The sequence below is a fragment of the Malaclemys terrapin genome, chromosome 18 (genome assembly GCF_027887155.1).
Source record: "Malaclemys terrapin pileata isolate rMalTer1 chromosome 18, rMalTer1.hap1, whole genome shotgun sequence".
NCBI classification, from domain to species: Eukaryota; Metazoa; Chordata; order Testudines; family Emydidae; genus Malaclemys; species Malaclemys terrapin.
The window spans coordinates 7,953,496-7,981,048 of NC_071522.1; the positions used below are offsets into that span (position 1 = coordinate 7,953,496).

Sequence of the window (27,553 nt, forward strand, 5' to 3'; positions counted from 1 at the left end):
CGCGCCGAGCCTGAGCACGTGGGGACGGCCGCTGGGACGGGAGCGGAGGAGTCGGGGTCGGGGCCTGGGCGAAGCCGGCGTGAGGTAAAGGGCTGGGGGCAAAGCGGGTCGGGAGCCGCGGGAGAGACCATGTGGCTACGGGGGGAAGCAGGGAGATACCAAGTGGGGAGTGGGGGGAGGGCGAGTCTAGACAAGGGGTGGCTGCGCGCTCCCGGCCACCCCAGATGCGCGCTCTGGTGGTGGGAGCGCGCGCCGCCGGGGGCGCGCATCCCCTGTTGCTCCGTTAGGGGGCGCTGAGGTAAACCACAGCCGCAGGGCTCTCAGGGGCGGGGTCTGTTTGGGGGGGCGGGGTTTTTGGCTAGGGGTGTCTTTGGGGGGGTCCCATTGATTCTGGGGGATGAGGGCTTGGGCAGTAGGGTCCCTTTTGGTTCTTGGGGGGGTGGGGTCGGGGTCTTTTGTTCTGGAGGGGTGGATGGAGCTCAGAAACTCCAGGAAGACCACTAGGGACTTTGATTTTCCATGGCAGGCAATCAGATACTAGGGTGATGGACGGCCCTATAAAACCCTAAGGTAGATCCATGAAACAAAGCTTCGTCAGAGAGGCTGTTGAACCGTCATTGGTATTAGTGCGGTGGAAGTGCCTTGGTATCAACCTTGTTCTCTTTTGCACTGCTGATAATTTACCAAGAACTGCACCTATTCCGGAACCAGGAGTAGGAGAATAATATTCATCATGCTGAACTGAAGCAGTGTTTCTCAACAACTGGTCTGTGGCTCTGGTCCCTGAGATCTCCCTGGCACAGTTTAGGAAGGCAGCAAGCAGGTTCCTAATATCAAAAAGATTGAGAAACACTTGACTAGAATACCCCCTTTCTCTTCCCCATAGTTGCATAGAGTTGAAAAGGTCCTTACCTTACACCTAATTTCAGTAGCCCTCTATTCTAACATACATTTCTATTGCAATCCTCCATTGGGTGTTTTTGTTGGTTGGTACTGATACATTTTAAATGTTTCACACAATGAAATTTACATTATAGATTCTTGGGGGGAATCAGTTTTAATTAAACTAGATTCAAGTAACAAGTTTCTGTTACTAACAAAATTGTACCTTACTTGATGGCTGTCCTGCTCTCTTCTGGGAACTTTGATCTGAAGTGTGATCCAATAGCTAGAACAGAGTCTGGACTCTGCTCCCTGGTTTATGACTGGTTTGATCTGTGACTTTGGGCAGGTCACTTCACTTCCTTGGCCTTAGTTTCCTTATTAGTAAATTGGAGATACTATTTATGACCACCATACTGACCTCTCTAACAGAATTCATTGCCGGGTGCATTAGTTAATGTTTGTAAAGCAGTTAGATCCTTGAATTAAATTATTTATTTTCTTTTCTGACAGGAATATAGTTGTCCTGGCACTGTTGCACAAGAAGGGGAGAATACACAGCCAGCCAGCTCACAGCTCTTAAAAGCAGTTATCGGTTCTATAAAGTCCACTAACTTAGCTGTGATGACCATGCTCCTAGAGGAAACTTTCGCTACTCCGTGAAGGAAATTTCTGTTTTCAACTCTCAGGACTTCAAGGACTCTTTTTTTAATCACAAATAAGCAGTGAGGAAAAGGCTAAATCTGCCTAGTACAAATATATAAAACCGTAAAGGCCCAGCTCTTGGTTCTGCAGAGCTAATGAAGGACATCTTATAGCAAAGTACTCAAAATTCATGATGTTACGGTTACTTGGCAATCACCACCTTTACTGGAGTCACATCAGTCTTCTCTTCAGATAAGTGATGATCCTGGAGCTCCAGATTTCTTAATACTATGAATTGTATTTTTCTGCATTTGGTTTCTTCTCTCACCTGTGGAGAACAGACTTTCAGCCACGTCAAATGATCTTTGTTGCAATGACTGAGAGCCCTTTTGCTTGAGTAGTTGGTACAATCTTAGAGGAGCTTATCTGTTCTAGGGGCTGTATAACAGCCTGCTCTCTTTCGATTGGATGGTACCCTGGTAGACACATTAGCAGGTGTTCGTGTTACACTGAAGAGTGTTGTACAAGGAGGGGTGCTTTTATTGCTGTCCTGAAGAAGAACACAACCGTGTGAGCAGGATGGAGCGCCTGGCCTCCTTCAGCAGTAAGTACAATAAATAGAGCTTTACAGAGAGGTCTTAAAAACATCTGCCCTCGCTTGAAGGCTTTATCCTCCAATGAGGGTTGTTGAGAAATAGGGTATTTTGATCCATGCGATGGTTTTTGCCCCAGAACAGTCATAAGATAATTTGATGGGGGCCCTCAGAGGATCAGAGGATTGGTAATGGAAATAGTCTAGTTGAATAAACAAATTAAGTATCCTAATTGTTTATATTTAAATAAAGTTTTAAATAAAATATAAATATCCCACTGAATAAATCTGTCACAAAGAAACCCACCCACCACTACACAACATTTATTAACTCCCTTCTTGACAAACTTAGAGAGGCCAAGGCTTGAATTGGCTATAGAAACAGAACACCTTTCTCGCCCCGACAGACTATTGTTTTAGGTTGTTTGGGGGGCAAACAGATGGGACAGCTGCCACTTCCTGTGCTGTGCAGTCTCCCTAGATAAATATATTACTTTGGTCTCCTGGTCTGTGATTTAACCAGCTTTCAGAAGCACTGAATCATAGATACTAGAGTTAGAAAGGACCTCTTTGGTCTTCCAGTCCGTGCTGCTTGCATTTCCGCAGGATAGTATTCATAGATTTCAATAGGATAGACTTTGATTGCATAAGTTTAAGACGCCCAGCACATCACAGCATCCGGCCCAAGTGATGATCTATAATTTCACCATCTCTGGGAAGATGTCAAGGTGAGGATCTCTTTAGCAGCTGAAGTTGGACGAAGAACTTCCAACAGATAGTTGAGGAAGCTGAAACTGCATTAGAGAAGAAAGGGTTACATCAGCTGTAACATGTAAACTCTTATTGCCTAAACAGTTTATTTTTAAAAATGTAATATCAACTGAAGAGACCACACAGGATGTAGATACACTGCTAACTTTATTTTAAAAATACAAGGTTCTAGTGGTTATGGATGATTGCATAAACAATAATATCATGCTTGTGTTGCATTCAGTTTCCTTCAGCATATTTTCTTGTTGATTTCATAGATGACCCTTTTGATAAACCGCCTTGCCGAGGCTGCTCTTCCTACCTCATGGAACCGTACATCAAATGTGCAGAATGTGGGCCTCCTCCCTTTCTCCTGTGTTTGCAGGTAAGCTGAGTGTAAAAGTGGAAGTGTATGCCTTGTTGAGAACCAGGTCATCAAAGCTATTTCTAAATGATAAACCATTGCCTATCACCTTTTAGTTGCTAGTCCGTCTCATATCAACTCATGTTCATCTGACAGATATTTGCTCAGAGACAGGGAAATGGTAGAGAAAATGTTGGAGAGTGGGAGAAATGTGGAATTCAGCATGAGCAGGTGAAGGAAGTCTTTGATTAGGCACCCATGGACACACAGAGAGAAAGACATGGTGCAGTGGTCTACACAGATAGACCATACCTTTTATATCTCAGGTCTTATCTAAGCGGAATTCCTTTTAAATTGCAGTACATAGTGGGAACCATCCTCAATATAGTATTAAACTGGGAAAGATGGGTGACAAGTTATTTCTTCCTTTAACTAAAGGGAAATGTTATTCTTCTAGTACTTTTCTGCATATAAATGTCTGTGCTCTGTCCTCTGGAATGAGCCACTGTGAAAACAGTCCAACAACAGATTAACTCAAATTGGGATTTTTGTGTGTAGAGGGGACTAAATCACTATAAAAATCCACTTTTATCTATAAAGTGGACGATTTTTGTTAGTTAGTGCACAATAAAAAAACCCAGAACAGAACTTAAATGTATTCTCAAGGAAGAGGCAGGAAAGTAACATGGTTTTAATCTTTTATTTTGCAGTGTTTCACACGAGGATTTGAGTATAAGAAACACCAGAGCGATCATACTTATGAAATCATGGTAAGTATACAATTTAAATTTATCTTTCTTCATCTTGGGTTTTGTTATCCTTTTACAGAAGTTAGACCCATGTTTACTAATCTCACATTAAAAGTCTGTTGGATACACAACCTCGTTTTCAGAGTTTTATAACTGTCAGAAATCTAACCCAGCAGCAGATTTTTTTTTTTTAATTTAGGGTCATCCAATGAAATTATAAGCAGCAGGTTTAATCCAAACAAGAGGAGGTACTTATTTCACACAACCCACAACTAACCTATGGAATTCATTGCCATGGGATGTTGTGATGGCCAAAAGTATAACTAGGTTCAAAGAAAGAACTGGATATTAGCCAAGATAATCAGGATACAATCCCGTGCTCAGGGTGATTCTAAACTCGAACTACCAGAAACTGAGTGGAAGATGGGTGGCTCTGTACACTGCCCCTGAAGCTCTAGTACTGTCTGCTGTCAGAGACAGGATATGGGGCAAGATAGACCATAGTCTGACCAGTATGGCAGCTCTTATGTTCTTACTAAAATTAAAGAAAAAATATCCATATCTAATACTATATGGAATGATGCAAAGGTTTTTTAATTTGTGTTTTATTGTCCATATATGGCTCACAGGCTTTCATTAGAAAAATTGGTAGACAGTTATTTTATCATATGGACAAATTACTTCCTCCCTCCCCCAGTGAAAAAGTTTAAAGAAATTTCTTTTAAAAAACAATTTAGATTTCATTTCATGACACTATACTTTTTTGAATTACAACTGGTAGATACATTAAATGTTGCTGTATTTAGAGCTTCTATAATGACAACAGAGGGTCCTGTGGCACCTTTGAGACTAACAGAAGTACTGGGAGCATAAGGTTTCGTGGGTAAGAACCTCACTTCTTCAGATGCAAGTCTTCAAATGCACTTCTTCAGGCTTGCATCTGAAGAAGTGAGGTTCTTACCCACGAAAGCTTATGCTCCCAGTACTTCTGTTAGTCTCAAAGGTGCCACAGGACCCTCTGTTGCTTTTTACAGATTCAGACTAACACGGCTACCCCTCTGATACTTGACTCTATAATGACAGTTTCACAAACTAGCAGTAATTATGGGAGATGGCGTATTGATATAAAACTGCCTTGGGACAAAGTGAAGCTTTTAAATGGTCAGTACCAAAGCAGCTTGAGCTCTTACTGCCAGATAGCAGCAGAATTTCATTGATTCTGTAGGTGGTGATCTATACAGAGAGGGACCCTGAGATTTGTTCTTTTTTCTCTCCAGACGTCAGATTTTCCTGTTCTGGATCCCAGCTGGACAGCTCAGGAGGAAATGGCACTTCTAGAGGCCGTGATGGACTGTGGATTTGGAAACTGGTGAGAATTTAGTGCCTGAACCAAAGCCCATTGAAATCAAGTCTTTCCATTGACTTCTGAGAGCTTTGGGTTAGGATCTGAGTGCTGAATATTCTGGCACACAACATAGCATATTCCTCATGGGTGAGAGTCCAATCTAACCATTAGTGTGGAGGAATGAAAGATCAAGAGGTCCGTTCCCAGCTCTACCACTGACTGTGTGTGACATTGAGGAAGGCACTGAAGCTGACTTTAATCCTGAGAGATTAGGTGCAGAACTCCCTCAACTCCCACAGAAGTCATTGGAATTTGAGGGCGCTTGACATCTAGCACGATCAGGCTTTTAATTTCACCCTGCCTCAGTTTACTCATATGTAAACTGCCTTAAGACAAAGGTTCGCAAACTGTGGTCTGTGGCACCCAGATGGTCCATAAAGCTTGTGGTCAGCTGAGAGCTGGCTGGTCACATGGTGCTGGCTCTTCTTGTTTCCAGCTGCTATATCACATTAAAGATAATTACTTTTCTGGTATTAGTCTGTATTCAAATAATTGTAGTTAGGCTTTTGCAAATTAGAGGAGATCATGCTTGCAATTGGGAGCCATCTCCCTTCCCATTCACAAGACGATGCCTGTATTAAGATGTGGTCCATTCTTAACAGACAGATTGTAAAGTTAACAGAACTCCAGGCTCTGCTTTAAACAGAACAACATGAGGTCTCATGAATATAATTGCAGACAAAATTAAATTGGAAAACCTATTCGAATTTCCATTTAGAACATAGGATAAAGGACTGGGTCATCGAGTCCAGTCCTGTTATTGCAGGCAACCCGCTCAGATAATCCCATAAAGTTTTATCAAGCTCCTTCTTAAAACTAGTTAGGTTGTCTGCTCCCACTACGCGTAGTGGAAGGCTATTACAGAACTTTGCTCCTCTGATGGTTAGAAACCATCATCTAAATTTCCAACCTACATTTATTCATAGCCAGTTCATATATTCTTGTGCCAATATTATCCTTTAGCTTAAATAGCTCTTCTCCATCCCTGCTATTTACTTTCTATAACTACATCATATTCCCCCCTCAGCCTTCATTTTGCTAGGCTGAACATACCAAGCTCTCTTTAAATAATTCTTTTTTCCATTAGTGAAAAATCAGCCAATTTCTGTGGGATTTTCCCCTCCTTAGGCAGGACGTGGCCAATCAGATGTGCACAAAAGCAAAGGAGGAGTGTGAGAAACATTATATGAAACACTTCATCAACAATCCCTTGTTTGCATCTACGTTGCTGAACTTGAAGCAGGCAGAAGAGGCACAAAACGCTGACACGGCCATTCCATTCCACCGTAAGTATCCACCGTAGGGATGGACACTGGATTTCTTTGCACAGTCTCCAAGATAAAATATTCAGAGAATTGATTGAACCTTGGAGAAGGGTGTGTACTTTGCTTTTACTCAGAAAGGAGAGTAATATTTGGTCTGTGGATCACCATAGAATATTTAAGAATAGGATTTTCCATATACCAGACCAAGCCTTTTGGTACATAAAATATACTGCACTCCATTAGGTGCATTGTGGGAGAGTGAGGGAATGAAGTCACCTGATGTTGAACCCAAGAAAGTGAACCCCCCAAAAATGCTCCTGGTCAACATTATGGACAGAGGATTCTCTGAGGAACGTAGTGTACCTCACCTTATCCCAATGGACTCAGCACTTTTACCCATCCGAATTACTAAATAATAAGGCTGTCTTAGCTAAACAAATTCCTCCTGCACCTGAAAAGGGAATACTCTTTTCTAAAACTGCAGTCTGTTTTGCAATTACATGTCAAATTAAAATATCCACAGCAACTAAAACCCATATTTTTTTCAGCTGCTGATGATCCTCCACGACCTACCTTTGATTCCTTGCTCTCCAGGGACATGGCTGGGTACATGCCAGCTAGAGCTGACTTTATTGAGGTAGAAATCTCTCTTGTCTTATTTTGTTGTTGCTACCGATTAGGGACACATACACACACTCACTCATTCTATCTACAGATTTTCTTTAATATCCATATAAAAAGTATTAAAGGAAATGAGGGGATTGGATGATAAAGCCAAGGATAGCCATGACCTTAGAATCCTAGAATATCAGCGTTGGAAGGGACCTCAGGAGGTCATCTAGTCCAACCCCCTGCTCAAAGCAGGACCAATCCCCCACTAAATCATCCCAGTCAGAGCTTCGTCAAGCCTGACCTTAAAAACCTCTGAGGAAGGAGATTCCACCACCTCCCTAGGTAACCCATTCCAGTGCTTCACCACCCTCCTAGTGAAAAAGTTTTTCCTAATATCCAACCTAAACCTCCCCCACTGCAACTTGAGACCATTACTCCTTGTTCTGTCATCTGATACCACTGAGAACAGTCTAGATCCATCCTCTTTGGAACCCCTTTTCAGGTAGTTGAAAGCAGCTATCAAATCCCCCCTCATTCTTCTTTTCTGCAGCTCTTACTTTAGGGGGTTCCATTTATAATCAGAGAGGTGTATTAAAGGGCCTGAGAAGCAGCTAACCGTGACTTTGTGAATAAGCGTTGTAAGGCATGCCATTAGCATTACCAAAAGTCTGCTAATGAATGACTCTCATGCAAGAAGGCTAGATGTGTGAATGAGATGCTCAACAAAAGGGGGCAGCTTATTTTTAGTTTACTTTCCCTAGAGACACATGCATTTGACCTGATTCAAACCTAATTGAAGTTCACAAGAAGGCTCCTGTTGCTTTCAGTTTCTTTTGATCAGGCCCATGGTTACAAAGTCCTCTTACAAAGCAAGCTTCTATTCATTCAGTGATCACTAATGTCATAATTAACATACCAGGATAAAGTCAATCCTAAAATAAGCAGGCACAGCCCCCATTGGCCCATGTTATTTTTCAATTTTTGCGCAGAATTTTCCCACACAGAATAGGAGCAATGGCAGTTACCTGGTAGATGATGATCTATTTAAATTGTACTCAACTTGGATGCTTGTGTATTTCTGCTACAGTCATTGGTGCAGTAGATTATTCTTCCACTAATTAAAACCCCAGTAGGGTTTTTCCATCTGGTGTGTACCTTGCATAAGGATGTAGTCTTGTAAAGCCATGCTTAACTTGACTTTTTTTTGTGGGGAGGGAATGGTCTTTAGTAAATATCTCTATTTTCAGTATTCTTCAGCTCTGTCATCTGCTCCAGTGAGTTATCAAGGTTCCTAGAATTAACTAGTGAGCACTTGTTGGTCTTCTTTGAACAGGAGTTTGACAACTATGCTGAATGGGATTTGAGAGATATAGATTTTGTGGAAGATGATTCAGACATTTTACATGGTAAGTCCCATGTCTTGGGAAGAATGTTTGAAAGTGGCGTCTCAAAATGCCTGGTCAACGTTGTTCAATTGATTTTTCTGCACATATGGGTTTTGGGGGTAAAGTTTCAATTTTAATAGAATTCTCTCAATTGTGTGTGCTGGGTATAACACTTGCATTTCTATAGTGTATTTCAATCCAGTGCTCCTGCCATAACTTTAACCAGGGGTGTACAGGATACATTTACTCTAAAGAGATTGCCTTACCTACCACTGAAATGTAGCCAACTATAAGGTGGAACATTTTAATAAGGCCCAACTACATCTTACCTCCCTTTGGGAAAGGAAGTCAGGAATACTATATCCAATAGAAACTGCAGGGAGAATTTGGGTAGGCATATGGTATTACCAGAGCTAGAGTTTTGCCAGGTTACAGGCATCTTCTCTAGAATATCTGTGTAAAGAACTATGATACAGTCATGGATCTTAAGAGGTCAGAGCCTGGATTTTACCCTGATCTGAAAGGTAGCACCTCATGCAACACAGTGTCAGCTAACACCATGCTGTTGCATTGCTTCAGTACTGACTTAGATGCAACAGTGCCATCTAGTGAATTACTAATACCACTTCCCGTTGAATCTAGGTGTTGCTTGAAAGTCTTCCCACCTGTCCTAATCCTGCTTAGTTTGTGAAATCTGCTAGCAAGGTGGTATTGATATAGGCAACAGTAGGTGGTGCGCAGATTAAGCCCTGTGCAGTGAGTTCAAAATATGCTCTTGAGATATTGTGATCTTTGTTCAGCCAAGTGAATACACTGAACTGCATTGGCATAGTTGAATATAAAGATTTCCTTTTCCTCTCCATGAAAAGGAGGATTACTCTCACAGCTTCTAATATTGTTCAGAGAAGAGCTTCTAATAAGAGTTCACTGAAATTCTGCGAATAAGTTTTGCCTAATTGGTACCAAACAAAAGGAAGTATTAGAATTGAATTAGATTTAAATCCTTGGGGGAAAGAGGATTTCTGGTCTCTGTCATTTGTAAACATGTTGAATATTCAACAGTACCGTGCTCACATTTCAGAGTTCTCCATCTAATTATTGGGGGGCAGGTTTTCATTCTTTATGTAACCCTGACCATGAAAGCCTTAGTGTTTCTTGGAGTCACAGAGGAAACTCCAGTTCCACATAGCCCAGTCATTCCAAATTTCAGTGTGAAGTTTAGCAGGACACAGCAGAGAACATGGTGTTGTAATCTTTAAACCTTCTCTTGAGTCCCAGGAAATATTTCCATCTGTAAACTATAATCTTGGAATAGCAACAGTTTGTCTGCATTATAAATCAGCCTCTCATTCCTTTATAAAGCTTACCTCGGGAAGTCACTGACTAGTGTGCATTGTGCAGAGGTTCAACATGATCTCTCTGACAAAAAAGTTCTTCCTCTTTAAACACGTGTGGAAAGAAATTATGCGTAAATACAGCTGCTCTTGTTTCCTCCATTAACTCCTGGCTAATCGAAAAGCAAGCAAATAAATAAATAGTGTCCTGGTTCTGTTCGCTAATTCATCTATTTTAGCCTATTCATACATTTGCTATTCACACTTACCAGGTTACCGACACAATCTTCCACATCAATTGCATGCTCTCTTCTCCTCCCCCAACATTAGCTATTTAAGATATCCCTCAAAGAGGTACAGCACAGAACTCAGAGCCCAGTGGAGGAGAGTGGATAAGGAGACTGCAAGCCATCTTTGTACTCTCCCAGTCCTTGGCTGTTCTGGGGGCAGGAGAAGTCCTCCAACGTACCAGAGGCCTAAGTTATGACAGTCTCCCCTGGTTGTCTTGTGAGCCACAGCACTGCCTGGAATTCCTGCAGCTTGTCCCAATATGTCACTCCTGCTCCCAGCTCCTCCTCCTGGCATACCATCTTCACTGGGGCTTGTGAGAAGGGCCAGGATAGGCAGCTGTACTCTATCAGCCACACCTGGGGTACTTAGGGTTTCTTCAAAAGGCTCCAGCCCTCTTACTCAGCATAAAGGGGACTAGCACAGGGATGAGGATCTCACAAAGAGTTCTCACAGATAGGAATTTTTCCTCCCTAACATTTAGCCTACATTTGTTTTGGTTTTTTTTAAGAAAGCCAAACGTTTTCCTCCGTGTTCCTACCATAACCATTGTGTTAAAAATGAATTTTTGAAATCTAATTTACTTTCTACGTCTTGCTTCGGGAAATTCACTCCGATTAGACAATGAAAATGAACTGGGCAGATTCGTTTTATGGTCATCTTCTCTTTCAGGTCTAAGCTACCTGACCCCTGTCCCTTTAATTTCATCCTAATTATATTTCCTTGCATTGCTCTACACAGTTTCTCACTACTCCCACAAGAAAGAGAAATGCAGTTTAACATAAGGCATCTAGACTCCCAAATGTCTTTTATCAGGAGCACAGAATGCTTGTGATTGCTGAGTCATCCAGCTTCTTACCACCCGGGGTCATCTGTATCCTTCACTTTGACTTCTTGAAGCTGACAAGATGGCTTCAGGAGCAGCGTGAACTACATTATTACGGTTAACTCTTTGTGTGCAGCACATGTAAGTTGGTAAGTGTGTGCAGGTCGATAATTGATATCGCAATTAAATATAGTATAATGGATAGAATGAAAGAAACAAATCATTACCAATCTGTAATTCAATCAGGGGCTTTTGAAAAATCTTAGAAACTGAGTTTTTATTAGAGACTGAATTATAGTGTTAATCCTCATCCAGACTTTCTCCTACCCCCTCCCCAAAAAAAGATTTTTACTTTTAACATCAGGAAGCATTTTACCAAGGCTGTCTGCAGACTTTGAAGAAGGGATTAGATATAGACTAAAAGTCTGATTGTGCTGGCGTGAAAACGTGTGACATGCTGGCTGTATTTTAAAGAATCCTTATTGAGGTTGCAGGAACAAACCATCCCGATGTGTAGAAAGAATAGTAAATATGGCAGGCGACCAGCTTGGCTAAACAGTGTAATCCTTGCTGATCTTAAACGCAAAAAAGAGGCTTATAAGGAGTGGAAGATTGGACAAATGACCAGGGAGGAGTATAAAAATATTGCTCAGGCGTGCAGGAGTGAAATCAGGAAGGCCAAATCACTCTTGGAGTTGCAGTTAGCAAGAGATGTTAAGAGTAACAAGAAGGGTTTCTTCAGGTATGTTAGCAACAAGAAGAAAATCAAGGAAAGTGTGGGCCCCTTACTGAATGAGGGAGGCAACCTAGTGACCGAGGATGTGGAAAAAGCTAATGTACTCAATGATTTTTTTGCCTCTGTCTTCACGCACAAGGTCAGCTCCCAGATTGCTGCACTGGGCAGTACAGCATGGGGAGAAGGTGGCCAACCCTCTGTGGAGAAAGAAGTGGTTCGGGACTATTTAGAAAAACTGGACGTGCACAAGTCCATGGGGCCGGATGCGCTGCATCCGAGGGTGCTAAAGGAGTTGGCGGGTGAGATTGCATAGCCATTAGCCATTATTTTTGAAAACTCATGGCGATCGGGGGAGGTCCCAGATGACTGGAAAAAGGCTAATGTAGTGCCCATCTTTAAAAAAGGGAAGAAGGAGGATCCGGGGAACTACAGGCCAGTCAGCCTCACCTCAGTCCCTGGAAAAATCATGGAGCAGGTCCTCAAGGAATCAATTATGAAACATTTAGAGGAGAGGAAAGTGATCAGGAATAGTCAGCATGGATTCACGAAGGGGAAGTCGTGCCTGACTAACCTAATTGCCTTCTATGATGAGATAACTGGCTCTGTGGATGAGGGGAAAGCAGTGGATGTGTTATTTCTTGACTTTAGCAAAGCTTTTGATACTGTCTCCCACAGTATTCTTGCCACCAAGTTAAAGAAGTATGGGCTGGATGAATGGACTGTAAGGTGGATAGAAAGCTGGCTAGATCGTCGGGCTCAACGGGTAGTGATCAATGGCTCCATGTCTAGTTGGCAGCCGGTTTCAAGTGGAGTGCCCCAAGGGTCGGTCCTGGGGCCGGTTTTGTTTAATATCTTTATTAATGATCTGGAGGATGGTGTGGACTGCACTCTCAGCAAGTTTGCAGATGACACTAAACTAGGAGGCGTGGTAGATACACTAGAGGGTAGGGATCGGATACAGAGGGACCTAGACAAATTAGAGGATTGGGCAGAAAAAAACCAGATGAGGTTCAACAAGGACAAGTGCAGAGTCCTGCACTTAGGACGGAAGAATCCCATGCACTGCTACAGACTAGGGACCGAATGGCTAGGTAGCAGTTCTGCTGAAAAGGACCTAGGGGTCACAGTGGACGAGAAGCTGGATATGAGTCAACAGTGTGCTCTTGTTGCCAAGAAGGCTAACGGCATTTTGGGCTGTATAAGTAGGGGCATTGCCAGCAGATCGAGGAACGTGATCGTTCCCCTTTATTCGACAATGGTGAGGCCTCATCTGGAATACTGTGTCCAGTTTTGGTCCCCACACTACAAGAAGGATGTGGAAAAATTGGAAAGAGTCCAGCGGAGGGCAACAAAAATGATTAGGGGTCTGGAGCACATGACTTATGAGGAGAGGCTGAGAGAACTGGGATTGTTTAGTCTCCAGAAGAGAAGAATGAGGGGGGATTTGATAGCAGCCTTCAACTACCTGAAGGGGGGTTCCAAAGAGGATGGAGCTCGGCTGTTCTCAGTGGTGGCAGATGACAGAACAAGGAGCAATGGTCTCAAGCTGCAGTGGGGGAGGTCCAGGTTGGATATCAGGAAAAACTATTTCACTAGGAGGGTGGTGAAACACTGGAATGCGTTACCTAGGGAGGTGGTGGAGTCTCCTTCCTTGGAGGTTTTTAAGGCCCGGCTTGACAAAGCCCTGGCTGGGATGATTTAGCTGGGAATTGGTCCTGCTTTGAGCAGGGGGTTGGACTAGATGACCTCTTGAGGTCCCTTCCAACTCTGATATTCTATGATTCTATGATTCTATGAAACCTGGCAATGTCCTTTTAAACATACTGTTTTTAAAACACTACACAATGTTTATTCCTGAGACAGCCCTAGAGGAGGCTCTGCTACAGCTGTCTAAAATAGATTCCGTAAGATTTTTCTCTCCTCTGGGAAGGGGTGAGTTTGGATTATATCTAATGTGTGCCTACAAAGCCAGGAGCACACTGGGAATTACATAAATTAATTTACATTCTTCCGATTGTATGGATGAGCGATGCCAACTAGTGGATTAGTTGGCCTGAAACATGTCTGTCTTTCACTGCCACTCAGGTTTCTGCAGAGCAGATGCTGTTAGAGAAGGGAATTGGAAGGGTAGGGCAAACTATATTTGGATATACGCTAGCACGTGCACAGTTTTTTTGGTTTCAAAGTGGAGGAAATAGCCTTGCCTATTATTGGAAGCTATACTGATCATTTCTTATCTTTTCCCATAATGGACACTTTGACTGTGACATCACCTTGGATTTCCTTCGTCATAAGGTCAACAGCTGTCTCTCCAGCATTCTCCAAGGGGAAAAACAGGCAGATCATTTTAATTCTCGTAGCATCTCTTTTCTCATTACCATGCAGCATGTAGCATAGTAGTAGACTGGGTTATTCATGCATTCCAGATCTTGTAATCAGTTGTTTCTATGTGAATGTGTCAATAAAGAAAAGACGACTGCAATGAATGTGAATTTTCTCTGTGTGAGAGAGCCATTTTTTTCCTTCATTTGCTCTGGTAAATGTTCACTCCCCTACCCAATCAATCATAATTTCTTTCAGAACACTTTAAATTCAAGTGAAAGTGTCAGAAATACAATCCTCCAGTTGCAGGTGACCAATTACTGGTGGTATTTATAGAGTTTCTCCAATGCAATCTCTGTCTACTCAACGTTCTTCCCACACAAATCCCAGAAAATAATATGGCAGCTTAGCTTTTGGGAGCCTTAAAAATACAAAGGTTTTATATACATTGGCAGTGATTCCTGTACTTGGTAAGGTATTTCATTCATATCTAACTTACTACATTTCTCATTCTTCTCTCCCTGAATCTAAGCAAGGAATAGAGAATTTGTTAATACTGCCTTGTTGCTGGGCTAAGAAACCCAAGCAAATCTATATTTAAATATACACCATGTCTTCCCATCGCCCTATGTTAAAAAGAACAAGGACATTATAGCTTTCCTATTGCTATGATTTAGTAATCTGTTGCATCCAGATTCTGTATCAGATAAAGGTTCTAAGACATCGGGATTTTAGCTTGTCAGACTTTAATTTGGACACTGATTTCACATAAGTCAAAATACATTATCCTGAAGATGCTACATAAATAAAAAGGAACATCAAATGAACTTAGAACTGGCTTCTGAGCTCACACCCCAACCCTTTCGGGTTTCCAATAAAGAGGGACGGCTAAACCTTATGGCACAGAGGGCTACACTGGCCATTTGCCTGGAGACTAGGAGCCACATGTAATTTACACATAAATATACATATGGTATATTTTAAAATATCAAGTAAATTCCCACAGCTATACTTACTGCAGCCTGCCTCTTCATTGCTAGATTAATTGCTAATTGATTTGACTCTCCATTAATAAACTGCACTTGTCTTTATCCTGCAGCAACAGGGAGAGGATGGTCATGCATGGACCATGTTTCTGGCTCTGCTACACTTTGGATACATCTGTTCATACAGTGTATTGAGGTGGAGGGAGAAATACTCTTGCTTGGTTTCACAGATTTGCATGTTGTCTCTGCAGACTATAAATCCATTGTAGAATCTTAAGCCTTTTCTTTCTGGGAAAATATTAAAATAAGTAACACTGAGAGAAAAATCCAATCCAGAAATCAACACACACGGCTTATTTAGCAAGATGGGTCTTTGAATTATTTAACAGAATTATGAAGCTAGTCCTAGTGGAAGAGCTGGGTGTCTTCTTTATCTGCTCTCTCCAGAATGTGCCAAGAAAATGTATTAACCTCAGTGTATCTGTGAAAATGAGTTGCAGAATCTATAGGTGGATTAGCCAGAAGAATTTTAGACAATTTCTTATAGAAAGAGATGGTTTCTAACAACAAGCAAGTTTTCTCCGTACTTGTTGAGAACTGCCCTCTTGGGTCTCTTTTGGTTGATAGCAAAATATATAAAAAAAAAGTTAACCAGCTAAAAATCTTCTAGGTAATTTCTGAGAGTCTCAGCAAAGTCTACTCTGAATTATCTCGATTCAGATCTCAGTCTTTTTAGCTCTTGGCATTCTTTTAATCCCCTTCCTTATTTCTCTGCAGGCTAGTCCTTCTCCAAAGAAAACCTATCAAATATTAAGCCTAACCATTTGCTTTTCAGGGAAGTATAAAGGGCAAAATGTTTTCCCTTTTGCGAAAAACAAAAAATCCTTAATATCAATAGTAAGATAGTAACTTTGGGCTAAGAATTTTTAACATCTTGAAGCAAAGGCAGCCAGCCTGCTTCGTACAAGTGAAGTGGGCCTTTTCAAGCTGTGATGAACACAGGTTTTTGGGGGATCTGGGGAGAAGCCTGGTGTGATAATCTCGTATGTGATTAATCTGTTTTTCTGATCTTCCTTTCTATACTTGGCAGCTTTGAAGATTGCAGTTGTAGATATCTATCACTCCAGGTTAAAGGAAAGGCAGAGGAGAAAAAAGTGAGTTCTCAACCAGTGATTGTAGTCCAGAGCTTCAATATTCACGGTGTTATGTGCAGTAATACTATCCTGATATTAAGTGTAATTGATTTTAACTAGCACCTTCCAGAAGGATCCCAAAAACCTAATACTGAGGGAAATTTCTCCTATTAGAGCAGATCTCAACTCTGCTATTCTGCCTTCCCTATGTGCACAGAGTACAGATCAGTCACATGGCTCTCAGCAGGAGAATTTAACACTTCAGCAGACTAGGAAGTATGCAGATTCACACACAACAGAACTAATTTGTACATATTGGTGAAATTCCTCCTGGCTAAAGGATCTGCACAAGCTTCTACACACCTTAAACTTCCCTGTAAGATGTCAAAACAAGGCAGAAGCGACTTATAGGCCTTGTGCTCGCCATATGCGCAGTGGTGAATTTCACCAGTTGAGTACTTTCAATACAAGCATCTCAAAGCAATTTATAAATAATTAACCCTTCAGCATCCCTGTGAGATAATCTACCCATTTTGTAGAGTGGGACCCTGAGATTAAATGACGTCTCAGCGAGTTAGTGGTAGATCCAGATGTAGAAACCAGCAGTCCTAAGTCAGCTCCCTTCTCTAATCACCATGCTGTCAGGGGGCCAGGCGTACTTAGACCCTGGTTTAGGAGGCCTGACTCCCAGTCTCCTACTCTTACTAAACCCAATCCCTTTCCATAGATATGCTCGCATCATGATGGTTAGTACACTAGAGCCTCTTTTCCTAAGTGTCTGAGGACACATAATACAGATAACTATGTGTTGCTAATATGAGGCGGTTAAATAAAGTTTGAATACTTTATTCAACAAATTTTATGACTCTAGAATTATTCATTAAATCTTTCAAATACTTTGACCAGTTTTTTGTAAGTTATTCATCCTTTTACTGCCGGGGCCAAGATGATTAACAACTTTGGAGCAAAACTTGTCCATCCCTCCTCCCAGAATAAAAGGTCAACACAACATGTTATTTTGAAGGGTAGTTGAAAGAGAAGGAGACTCAATTAGACCTGCCCTTCCTTCTCCCAATTAAAAAAATATGTATATGTGGCATAAACTACATGATGATACACAGTGTGTCTTATTAAAAAAAAAGGTGTCTTAAACCCTATAATTGTGTAAAGCACATTGGTGTCAGTGGCTGTTAAGTTTTTAATAGACCAGGCAGGACAAAACCCTAAGAGAACATAAAACTGCTAACGTCACTGTCACAACGCCTATTAAATCCTGTTCTACTTGGGATGGAAAAACACTTGTGCAGTTTATGTAAATAGAGAGAGGAAGTAATACATTTCATATAAGTTCAGCCACCACCTTGCCTAACAAAGTTACTCAAAAAGCGAGCGTGTGCTCTCTCTCTCTCTCTCAAAAGTTGTGTGTTAATAAAATAACCACACACACAAGCAATATCCATGTGATAATTGCAGAGCCCTGTGACCATCTCACCTATCCTCTGCCCATTAACTCATTTCCTTGGGGCTAGTCTAACATCCTAATCTCATGAGCGGCTTTAAAACAGCCATTTTGTTGTTTTGTTTTTTAAATCAAGCTGGCTGAAAATCAAGCATGGGACTTGCTTTTAGCTTTGGCTGGGCAAGACATAAGACATTCAAGAGACATGACATTTGGGTTTAGAGAAGCTATTTTAGATCTTTTTAAGAGGTTATAGCTCTTTTTGAGCCCTGCCGATTGGACTCATGGTAACGAACATAGCTATCCCAAACTTGTGCTGACTAATAGTTTATAAAATATCATGTATTCCCCGTTTATAGAGTTAGAACTTGGGTAAAATTGTATAAATATTACCAGAATCCCTTTGACGTTTGTTCACTAATAAATGAGTTCTTACTTATTACTACTATTTCTTTTTTAATGATAGAATTATAAGAGACCATGGCCTCATCAACCTCAGAAAATTTCAGAGTAAGTACTAAATACAGCTTTTTGTTTTAAAATGGCTTTAAGCCAAAGTTAAAGAGAAACTTTAAATGCTGGATATTTGCAGTGTACATTATAAAATGGTTTACGCATACTATGTCCAAGATATTGTCAATCAACACCTAGTTATCATACATTAGGACTTAGAATTGCATGTTGCGGGCACCATAGCATTCTTTGTCACTTTGTTTGTAATTTTGTCATCATGGGGAGAATATCAAACTTGGACCCATACGGTGGGTACAGATTATGGTGACCTGTTCAGATTCCTTTAGTCTTTTATTGGTGGGATTTATGTTCCCTCTCTCCATTAAAAGTAATATCAGATGTGATGTTAACTCATGGCTTTAAAGGTCCTTTTAAAAAAAAAATTGTTATGATCATGACACGTGACTTGGTTTGAGGAAGTATTGCTAGAATTACAATACTACCTCGGGGCCACAATCTGACCGGGCCTCTTTACAACACAGAGGCCCTGTCTACACTAGGGAATTTTAATGAAAAAAAAATTCCACCAGGTCAGCTGCCCTGGTAGCAACACCAGTACAATTTTTAGTGGGGATTAGGATCCAGGGGCATATTTTACCACCATGTCAGTTACAACCAGTGGGAATTTTGGCTACATGTGTAGATTTGCCTTTTTTTAAAGCATTTGTCCCTACCATGGTACAAACTTGTATCATGTGAAGGGAACTATTAGCAGTTACCATATGAAGAGGATTCTTCTCCCCCCACAAAATGCCTAGCTATCCCAATTCCCCTGCCCAGTATAAAGATAGTGCTCACAGAGGTCCCTATTTTTCTTTTATTGCAGTTCTGGAGAGACGATACCCAAAGGAGGTCCAAGACCTTTATGAAACAATGCGACGGTTTGCAAGAATTTTAGGCCCAGTGGAGCATGACAAGTTCATTGAAAGCCATGCACGTAGGTGTTTTATTGATTTTGTTCATGTTTAATCTGTTCAGTGAAAGTAAGCATTTAAGTGGGTGACAGATTGTTATATTAGTTGTCAATGGCCTTCTCTAAATAGATACTGTACAGGTTTTCCTCCTCTCCCACCCATCTACCTCAGATAAAATAAATATGGCCCTGGGTGGGTATACTAAATAATCCTCAGCTCTTATTGGTTCATTGTCCATTGAGTTATATTTGAGTGTATTGTTGGATATGTCAGATAATTAAATACTACAGTCCTTCCTCTTTGTGACAAGATCACTGTTCGTGCACTGCCATGCTATACCATAGAATGAGTAAAATACCTATGACCTAAGTTAATATTGGGGTTAAGTCAGCGGTTAATTGTATATTCCATAAAGTACATGTGTGCTGTCTCAGCTAGGACGTAACTATACAGCACAGCCTCTATTAAGCGCCTCACCTTAAATGGTTTCAAACTGTTCCATCATCTAATTGTCCAAATTCTTTTTGCATAATTATAAAGTGCATTGCCGCGTGTCCTGGTCAAATTCCAGTGCGGGTAATTGCATCCTGCTTACCTAAATTCTGTGGCTTTGTTGGGGGGGAAATTACTCTTCATTAGCAAGCACAAAGCAACATGTGACCAGCTGTCCTGTTCCACGCCAGATGTGGCTGCATTTCATGACACAGCCAGATACTGAGCTAGGGTCTAACCCTAGAAATCTTTACTCCTTTTGGGTGGTACTGACTCCAGCACCTAGTCCCATTGTCTTACTAGCCAGAGGGAGGCCTTTTTATTTAATCTGAGCCCCCTTCGACATAGCCAGGGATACACGTTAATTACATAAGGCTCCTGAGCAATATAGATTCACTAATTTAAGGCAAAAAAACTTTTTGTTTATTGTAAACTAACTGGTACTAGGAAGCTGTATAATTAAATCTCGAGTTAATAAGTATCCCCGAACTAGAGATAAAGGGCAAAGTTAGGTTAACTGCACTACTGAACTGACCACAGAGAAAGGGGATCCAAGCCAGGGAAAATCTTAAGACAGTCGAGTAATTAAAATCATGGATCAGTGACAACGTAGGATAATGTAAGAGGTCCACAAGGCATATAGCTAGGGACTTTAAAACAAGGAAAACAAACACAGGATAGCTTTCCAAACATTGGCCCCCCCTCCCCCCCCCGTAGAGAGGAATCATTTGAAAACCTCAGGTCTGTAATGTTCCAATCTCGGTATGTACAGAGTCCCTCTGTGACCAGAGTTACTTAGGGTTCAGTTCTGCTCTTGCTGATGTCAGCGAGAACAAAATCAGACCCTACATTCTCTATACAATTTCTCTTCCTGTAAACTCGGGATATTCCTACTTAACTAACTGTGTTGTGGGGATTGTTAATGTTTGTAAAGTGTCTTATAAAAGTCCCACAGAGTAGCATCATTTGGCTCATCGATAGCAGGGCGGAAGAATTCCCTGAGCCTGAAGCTAAAATAGCTTCGCTGCACAAACAATCTAGAAGTGGTCTTACAAAATAAATCCGAATTGCGATCAGATTATATCATACCACGTCCAGTAATTTGTAGGTTCTGCTTGCTCAAGATCACAGATGGGCAAGTACAAAAAAGTTAATATTATCTGTGGCTATACACTTTAGTAACTGAACTGACGACGAGTGAGGAATGTGCAGCAATGTTCACTAACAACAGCATTTTACCCACATTTGTTCTTTTTGGATTCCTCTGCTCTTTACTGTTGGGGAAAAAACAGTGGAATTTGAACTGCGAAGGGAAATAAAGCGTCTACAGGAATACAGGACGGCAGGAATCACTAACTTCTGTAGTAAGTACATGGGAGATTATTCAGCCTATTAGGATAGTGAAGGATGCTTAAGCTACATTTAGGATGTGTTAAATGAGAAGATTTTTTTTTTTTAAATGTGTTTGACACACTCTTTAGCTAAGAGAGTCTTCTATTAATAATGCATCAGGAGAGCAGTGGAGTTTTTTTTAGAACTATTTTGAGTTGATGGATAGCCTGGTGAACGCACCATTGAGCAAAGCTCAACATAGTCATCACTCCAAAAAGCTATCAAAGCACTAGTATGGTAGCTCAGTAGCCATAAATGCTTTCCATGCGGGGGACAGGGCAGCTGCACTGTATCGACCAACAGGTGAAGAATGTGAAGGAAGGAATCAGACTTTAAATCACACTTCTGGGGCTGAATGAGATTTTTTTTTTTTATAGTAACTTATTTTTGCCCTGAAATTAAATATAACCCTGACACCCTCACGTGACTCCACAAATACTTCCACTGAAATAATTTGCACTCACTTGAATAAGGGTAGCAGAATCTGGCCCAATATTAGGGGACAATTCATTTCCTAGCTATTGAAGTAAGGGAACAGCAGGCTGAGAATTCTGGTTCAGCACAGTCCGTCAGAACGTGATGCATGTTTGCTGTAGGTGCAAGAACTTACGATCACCTCAAGAAGACGCGAGAGGAGGAGCGCCTAAAGCGCACGATGCTTTCCGAAGTCCTCCAGTACATCCAGGACAGCAGCGCCTGCCAGCAATGGCTCAGTCGACAAGCTGACATGTACGGTTACAGTAAGATTAGGCCTTTTCCATGCACAACTTTAATTGGAAAGATTCAACATTTCTTTCTATTGGCAGTAACAAATGTGTTTCCCACATTAGTATGGGGGCAGAGGAGAATAGTCTCTAATTCATAGAAATTTTAAAAAAGCCCTAAGTGATGGAAATAGTGCTTAAGTGTCAAACAAAGAGAGACTAGGTAGGGTTCATAAAGTGTTCCGTAACCCGCATTCTGATTTTTTCTGAGAAAACTTGACCACATTATCTATCTCAATGCGAACTGAACTGCTATCTTTAAATCCATTGCAGGAAACAAGGGTCTTCCCTTAGGGGTATTAATGAGAACACAGATGGCATTTGATGTCCTTTCTGGCAGTGTGATCTTAGCGGCAGCAGCTTTATCAATATGCCATCTAAACTAAACTGGGGCTGTGAACAAAACCTACAATGCACAGGAAGGACACGTGTATCCTGTACAACTTGCATCCTGTACTGTCTAAGAATATAGTCTAGAGAAAAGGCTGTACTTTCCCTTTATCTCCTGCTGGGTACAGTTCAGTCTTCATCAACAGAAATCTAGCGTCCCTTTTTTTCCCCACTAGTCTCTATCTTTGGTTTTTATTCCTGGGCCAGTACTGGAAAGTGCTGCGCACATGGAAATCCCTTTGACTTCAAGGATCAGGCTAATATATGTAAGTTGCTAAGCTTCATCTCTGGGTTATGCAAGTTGGATGTTCCAGTTGTTACAAGATGGGAAGAAGTAGCATAGGGGCCAATTTTTGCAGCTGTTCTTATACAATGCATAGTTAATTTGACATTTCATTTCCTTGCAGTGATTCTGGCCTGAGTCCCACAATGCCAGTTGCTTCAAATTCAGGTAATTATTTTCTATGATGGAGCTATAATAAAAGCCCTAAGGGCTTGTCTACATGAACATTCACAGCTTGTCTACACTTACAGCCCTGCAGTGGTGCAGAAGCGAGTGAAGATGCTACCTACGCCGACGAGAGTTCCTGGCAGCGTGGGTATTCTGCCTCCCCGAAAGGCAATAGCTATGTCAATGGGAGGGCTTCTACGCTAGGGGCTAGGTCTGTATAACTGCATCGCTGAAGGGTGTGGAATATTCACCCTCCTGAGCAACATAAATTTTGCCGACGGTGGCTATGTCTACACTACCTCCTAAGTGTTGTGTAGACTCTACCATGCATCAGTGACACTAGTCTGTTAGTTCAGGAGAGTGGCCTCTCTTGCTTGAATACAGAATTGTCCATCCGCAACCCTCATCCCCAAGTACAGTAAAAGTCAACGCTGTCTATAACTCACAAGTCATTCTGGATGCAGTCAGTGGGTTGTTGCTGAATTTCTAGGTCCTTCTGGCTATATAGATAGAATCAGGCTTTATAGCTGCGTTATTGAGTGTGGCCAGGGAAAAGAGAAGAGTTTTTTTCAGATTACACTGCAACAAGATTCAGGGTTGGTTTAAAAGATGGTAAAGATGTTCTGTCCTTTCCTTGCAGTCATGTGGAGCTGCTTCTGGGTCTCTTCGCATGTCAGAGTGAAGTGTGCATGACAAACCTATCAGTGTGCAGATGTGAGGAGTTTATATATGAATGACACACAAATATTAAGGTTGCAAAGTCAAGCACTCAGAAGTTAGAACATGCCAAAATTAAGGTTACCCATGCAACCATAATTCAATCCCCTTGTGCATACGTGGTATGGTACTGTCTTTAATTACATGATCACATACAGCATTTCTGTGACTATCTTGGTTTGTAAGGAAATTCCATCATGTACACTCATATCAATACCCACATTGGTGATATCGATTGGAGCTGAAATCCCACATAGGCACTTCTGAAAATCTACTAGGCACCTGTATGCTTCTTTAGGCACCAAAAGTCTCTGAAAATTTAGCCCTTAACTCTTTCTGCTGTCCCCCTTCCATATATATAACTGCAGAAACTGATCTACAGTCTGACGTGAAACGCAGCTCGGAGTAGCAAGCTTACCTCTTTCACTAACAGAAGATGGTCCAATAAAAGATACTACCTCATCTACCTGGTCTGTCTGATACCCTGGGACCAACACTGCAAATAGTGGCAGATACTGTATTTTTGCTTAGCATTTCAACTGCTTCTTTTGGAAATTTTCCATCTGGCTGCTTTGTTTCCAGTGGGCATTCATTTGCAGTTACACTTTAGACATATTGCACTATTAGGTGGGAAAAATAGATCATTGCACTTATCAGTAAAAAGATAACAATCCTGGCAGTTTCCTACAAAATTCCTGTTTCACGCCTGCTGTGAACTGTAGAACTGCACACAGTAAAGCCAGTCTACATACAAAGTTGCACTGATTTAGCTAAAAGTATGAGTCAGTTTAGCTAAACAGGTGTAAAATGCTGTTTATTCTATTTAAACTTGGCTAATGTCATTTTAGCTGAAGTTGATCCCTTGCAAATCCTATCTTTAAAAAGGTTAGTTAAGTGTTCACACAGGAATTTTAACTTAATCAATTGAAAACACCATGTCTTTAGTTAAACTAGTGCAGCTTTGAAGTTGAGCCCTAAAGAGCTGACCACAAACGCTTGGATTTTACTGGGTTAACATCATCGATGTCTGCCTTTTGAGACAAAACATCTGGAGAAACTGCAGCCTCCGAACTAGCATCGTAGGCTGTGAACAATGCTTTCCTTATTTCCATAGGTAGACGGAGCGCCCCCCCACTGAACCTCACGGGTCTCCCAGGCACAGAGAAACTTAACGAGAAGGAGAAAGAGGTAAGGAGAGGAGTTGAAATGAATGGGAAGACAGACCACCACCATGTAGCTATTTATCTTCGGACGCTGTCTTGTTGAGCTGTCTTAACCTTGTGAGCCTTTATGAGCTATATTATGTAGATCTAGCAAATGGGTTTACTGTAGTGCAAGAAGCTTGGGGAAGTTGTTACATTATAATGTGCAGAGTGTGATGTCCCTTACTCCACTCTGGTTTTATGAGAGCAACGTTTTCTTAATGAATGTTTGCTTTAAAATTGGCTGAGGATTTCTTTGAGGGCCCAACAGGAACCATCACTTGCTCCTAACAATGTTTTTTTTCAATAGTTCAGCCAGCTCAGACCAAAGGACCAAACCTCAGTCAACCGTATTAGGCCAAACCTACCGAAGTTGAGTTATAACACCGTGATGATCAATGGAAGATGAAACAGTTCATTCTTGCTTTTTTGTGCTTTGTCCAAATTTCTGCCCTTGGATGTGCATACTAGGCTCCTAGTAACATCAGTGAGAGCTGCACGTTTCAAAGAGCAGAATTTGGCCTTCTTTAAGAGACTGTTTGTTAACTTGGCCTAGTACCATATAGAATACTATAGTTCATCTCCCAATTCCTATATGAGAGACTGACTTATCTGGCTAATTAAAAACAGCACTGGAAGGTTGATGGGAATCGCATCTACTAATCTTTGAAATGGAAGATGATGGTCTTGACTTGGAGGAAGACAGTAGCAACCAGGTCTTTATCTCACCACCTATTCTACCAAGGAGCAAATGTCAGTACATCTGATGTGCACTAGATGAATTTTAGATTCCCTTTCCGCCACAGCAATCAACTGTGTTTTCCATTCATTGTATCTAGCACTTGTGAAAAATCAGATCACAACTTCACCAGTGGATGTGGCATTTTTGGCTCCATTCAGCATACAAATAATTTTGCCCGGGCATTAGCTTACAGGGAAGTCGGATTTCCTTGTCTGCAGAGTTCAGAGAAGGTCTCTCTTATTGAGACCTTGTGTCTCAGCTGATTTCTGTCAATGGGGTTCAGTCACTGAGCACTTCATTATTAAAAAGAAAGAGGCAGTCAGCATCTCCACTGGTACCCTTACAGCCCGGAACTGAGGGGAAAGCCCATATTTGAGAGCCACATGGGAACTTTCCTGTCAAACAGAACCTGAGAGCTTTTTGGAATCAATATTTTCAGTCTGCAGGAGAGACTAGAGATTGTCACCTTAATAAGCTCAGTTGTTGTCAAATGCATAATGTCCACTCTGCACTATTTCCTGCCCTAAACTGCTAGAGGGCAAGTGCTGTTTGTATAGCCGCTTTTATAAAAGGGTATTTAAAAAAATTAAAAAGCCGTCGTCTGTAGGGGATTAATAGACAGAAGCCCTGTCTGGCATTTGTCCAATATGCTGAACTGGTGGTTGTGAGTCTCTTCGGCATGTGCACTTGCCTTGGTCTGCACAGAACACCACCCACGCAGGATGCTAACACACGTCTGCAATATTAGGTTCTCACTCATCTCCCTAGTGTATTGTCAGTAAAGAATGCTTTCTAAAACAGCAACCAACAGGAGAGCCCTCTTCTCAGCAAACTCTTCCTCTTATTACTTGCGGGTTGGACTCACTTGTAATTGCCATTTTTTCCACCCCCCAGGAGAAAATAAGTGTGTTTTTGGTCGTCATTCCTTCCTCCCCCATCCCAGGGATTGCAAGACGAGCGAGTGTGGCAGATGTTAACGTTTATTAACTTTACCTTTGTCTTCCAGCTCTGTCAGATGGTGAGATTGGTCCCTGGAGCCTATTTAGAATATAAAGCTGCTTTAGTGAACGAGTGTAACAAGCAAGGAGGCTTGAGATTAGCCCAGGCTAGAGCACTCATCAAGATCGATGTGAATAAAACCAGGAAAATCTATGACTTCCTGATCAGAGAAGGATACATCACCAAAGCCTAAAGACACATGTAGAAGCCCTGGCACGAGTGAAATGTGGAGATGGCTTTGAAGTAGCTCTGACAGTACTGAAAGTTTTTAAACTTTGTTGAATCAAGGACACTTCTGTTTTTATTTTTATTTTTTTTTTTTTTTGGTAAAAAGTAGGGAACTTCGTCAAATTGTCTGAATACTGACATTTCTTGGTCTAGTTTTCTTTTGACTCTGCTGTATAAACACTCCTGTTGTCAGTATTATGCTGCCATGTACTTCCAAAAGAGTTGTGTGCCATATAAGCTAATATTAAATGTGAGTAGGCATTCATTTCTAACACCTTTTGTAGCTATAAAGAGAACCATGGGACTTGATTCTGCTAGCACTGTAAGTTAAGAACAGAACTGCAACCCCTAAAAACAATTCTCATTTGTAGTTTGTGTGGGTGAAGGGGTTTAGAAACTAATCCCCTCCCCCTCTCTCACTCTTTTGGGAAATTGTGTTGGTTTTCAGAAGAGCACGTGCTTGACGGTATAAATATAGCGTTTGCAAGGGTTTGCTTTTTAAAATTCTAATGTGGAAGGAGGAGGGAAAGTCACATTAGGAAGTACATTTATATGTATTAGCGCATATCACAGCAAGAGTCAGAGACCCCCACTCCAGTGTTGTTGTTTTTAAAAAGCTTAGTACACTCATTATTTGGTGACAAGTCAAGCTACAGGCAATTCTTAGACTTAAATCTCATTTTTTGTTGCACAATCCCAAAGGGAAGAGTGGATGTTTCCGCCAGAAGCAGCCCTTTTTCAAAACACACACAAACCATATACTGCCCCTGATCGATACCGGAGCTCCTCCATTCACCAAAATATCCAATTAAGACAAGTTACAAACCACTCAGGGAATGTCCTCTTTGAACTTAGGGACATGCTCACCTGTATTCCTGCATTCAGTGGGAATGTGCTGAAATAGCCAGCAGAAAATATAGGGTTGTGACAGCTTACTGAAAAAAACCTAATCAGCTGGTCTATGCATAATTCAATATAACCATTGTATTAAGAAATGTAACTAAGCTAGAGGATAA

At 41.4% G+C, this 27,553-nt stretch overlaps 1 protein-coding gene across 1 annotated transcript; it reads left to right on the forward strand.

Moving 5' to 3' along the window:
• TADA2A (transcriptional adaptor 2A) lies at positions 1–26,802 on the forward strand. The gene is made up of 16 exons (XM_054008199.1): positions 1–84; positions 1,396–2,131; positions 3,148–3,254; positions 3,944–4,003; positions 5,260–5,351; positions 6,516–6,673; positions 7,201–7,289; positions 8,598–8,670; positions 16,232–16,295; positions 18,200–18,243; positions 19,073–19,183; positions 20,945–21,016; positions 21,641–21,773; positions 22,606–22,649; positions 24,481–24,554; positions 26,317–26,802. The coding sequence occupies exons 2-16, from the start codon at positions 2,107–2,109 to the stop codon at positions 26,500–26,502; spliced, it is 1,332 nt and encodes a 443-aa protein (XP_053864174.1). The 5' UTR covers positions 1–84; positions 1,396–2,106; the 3' UTR covers positions 26,503–26,802.
• The last annotated feature ends 751 nt before the right edge of the window (positions 26,803–27,553 follow it).

Bases quoted from the DNA above. Each gene is read 5' to 3' on its own strand.
- TADA2A (XM_054008199.1), top strand. From the start codon at position 2,107: ATGGAGCGCCTGGCCTCCTTCAGCA. The intron at 2,132-3,147 runs GTAAGTACAATA...TTGATTTCATAG, and splicing joins GCGCCTGGCCTCCTTCAGCA to ATGACCCTTTTGATAAACCG. The intron at 22,650-24,480 runs GTAATTATTTTC...TTATTTCCATAG, and splicing joins GCCAGTTGCTTCAAATTCAG to GTAGACGGAGCGCCCCCCCA.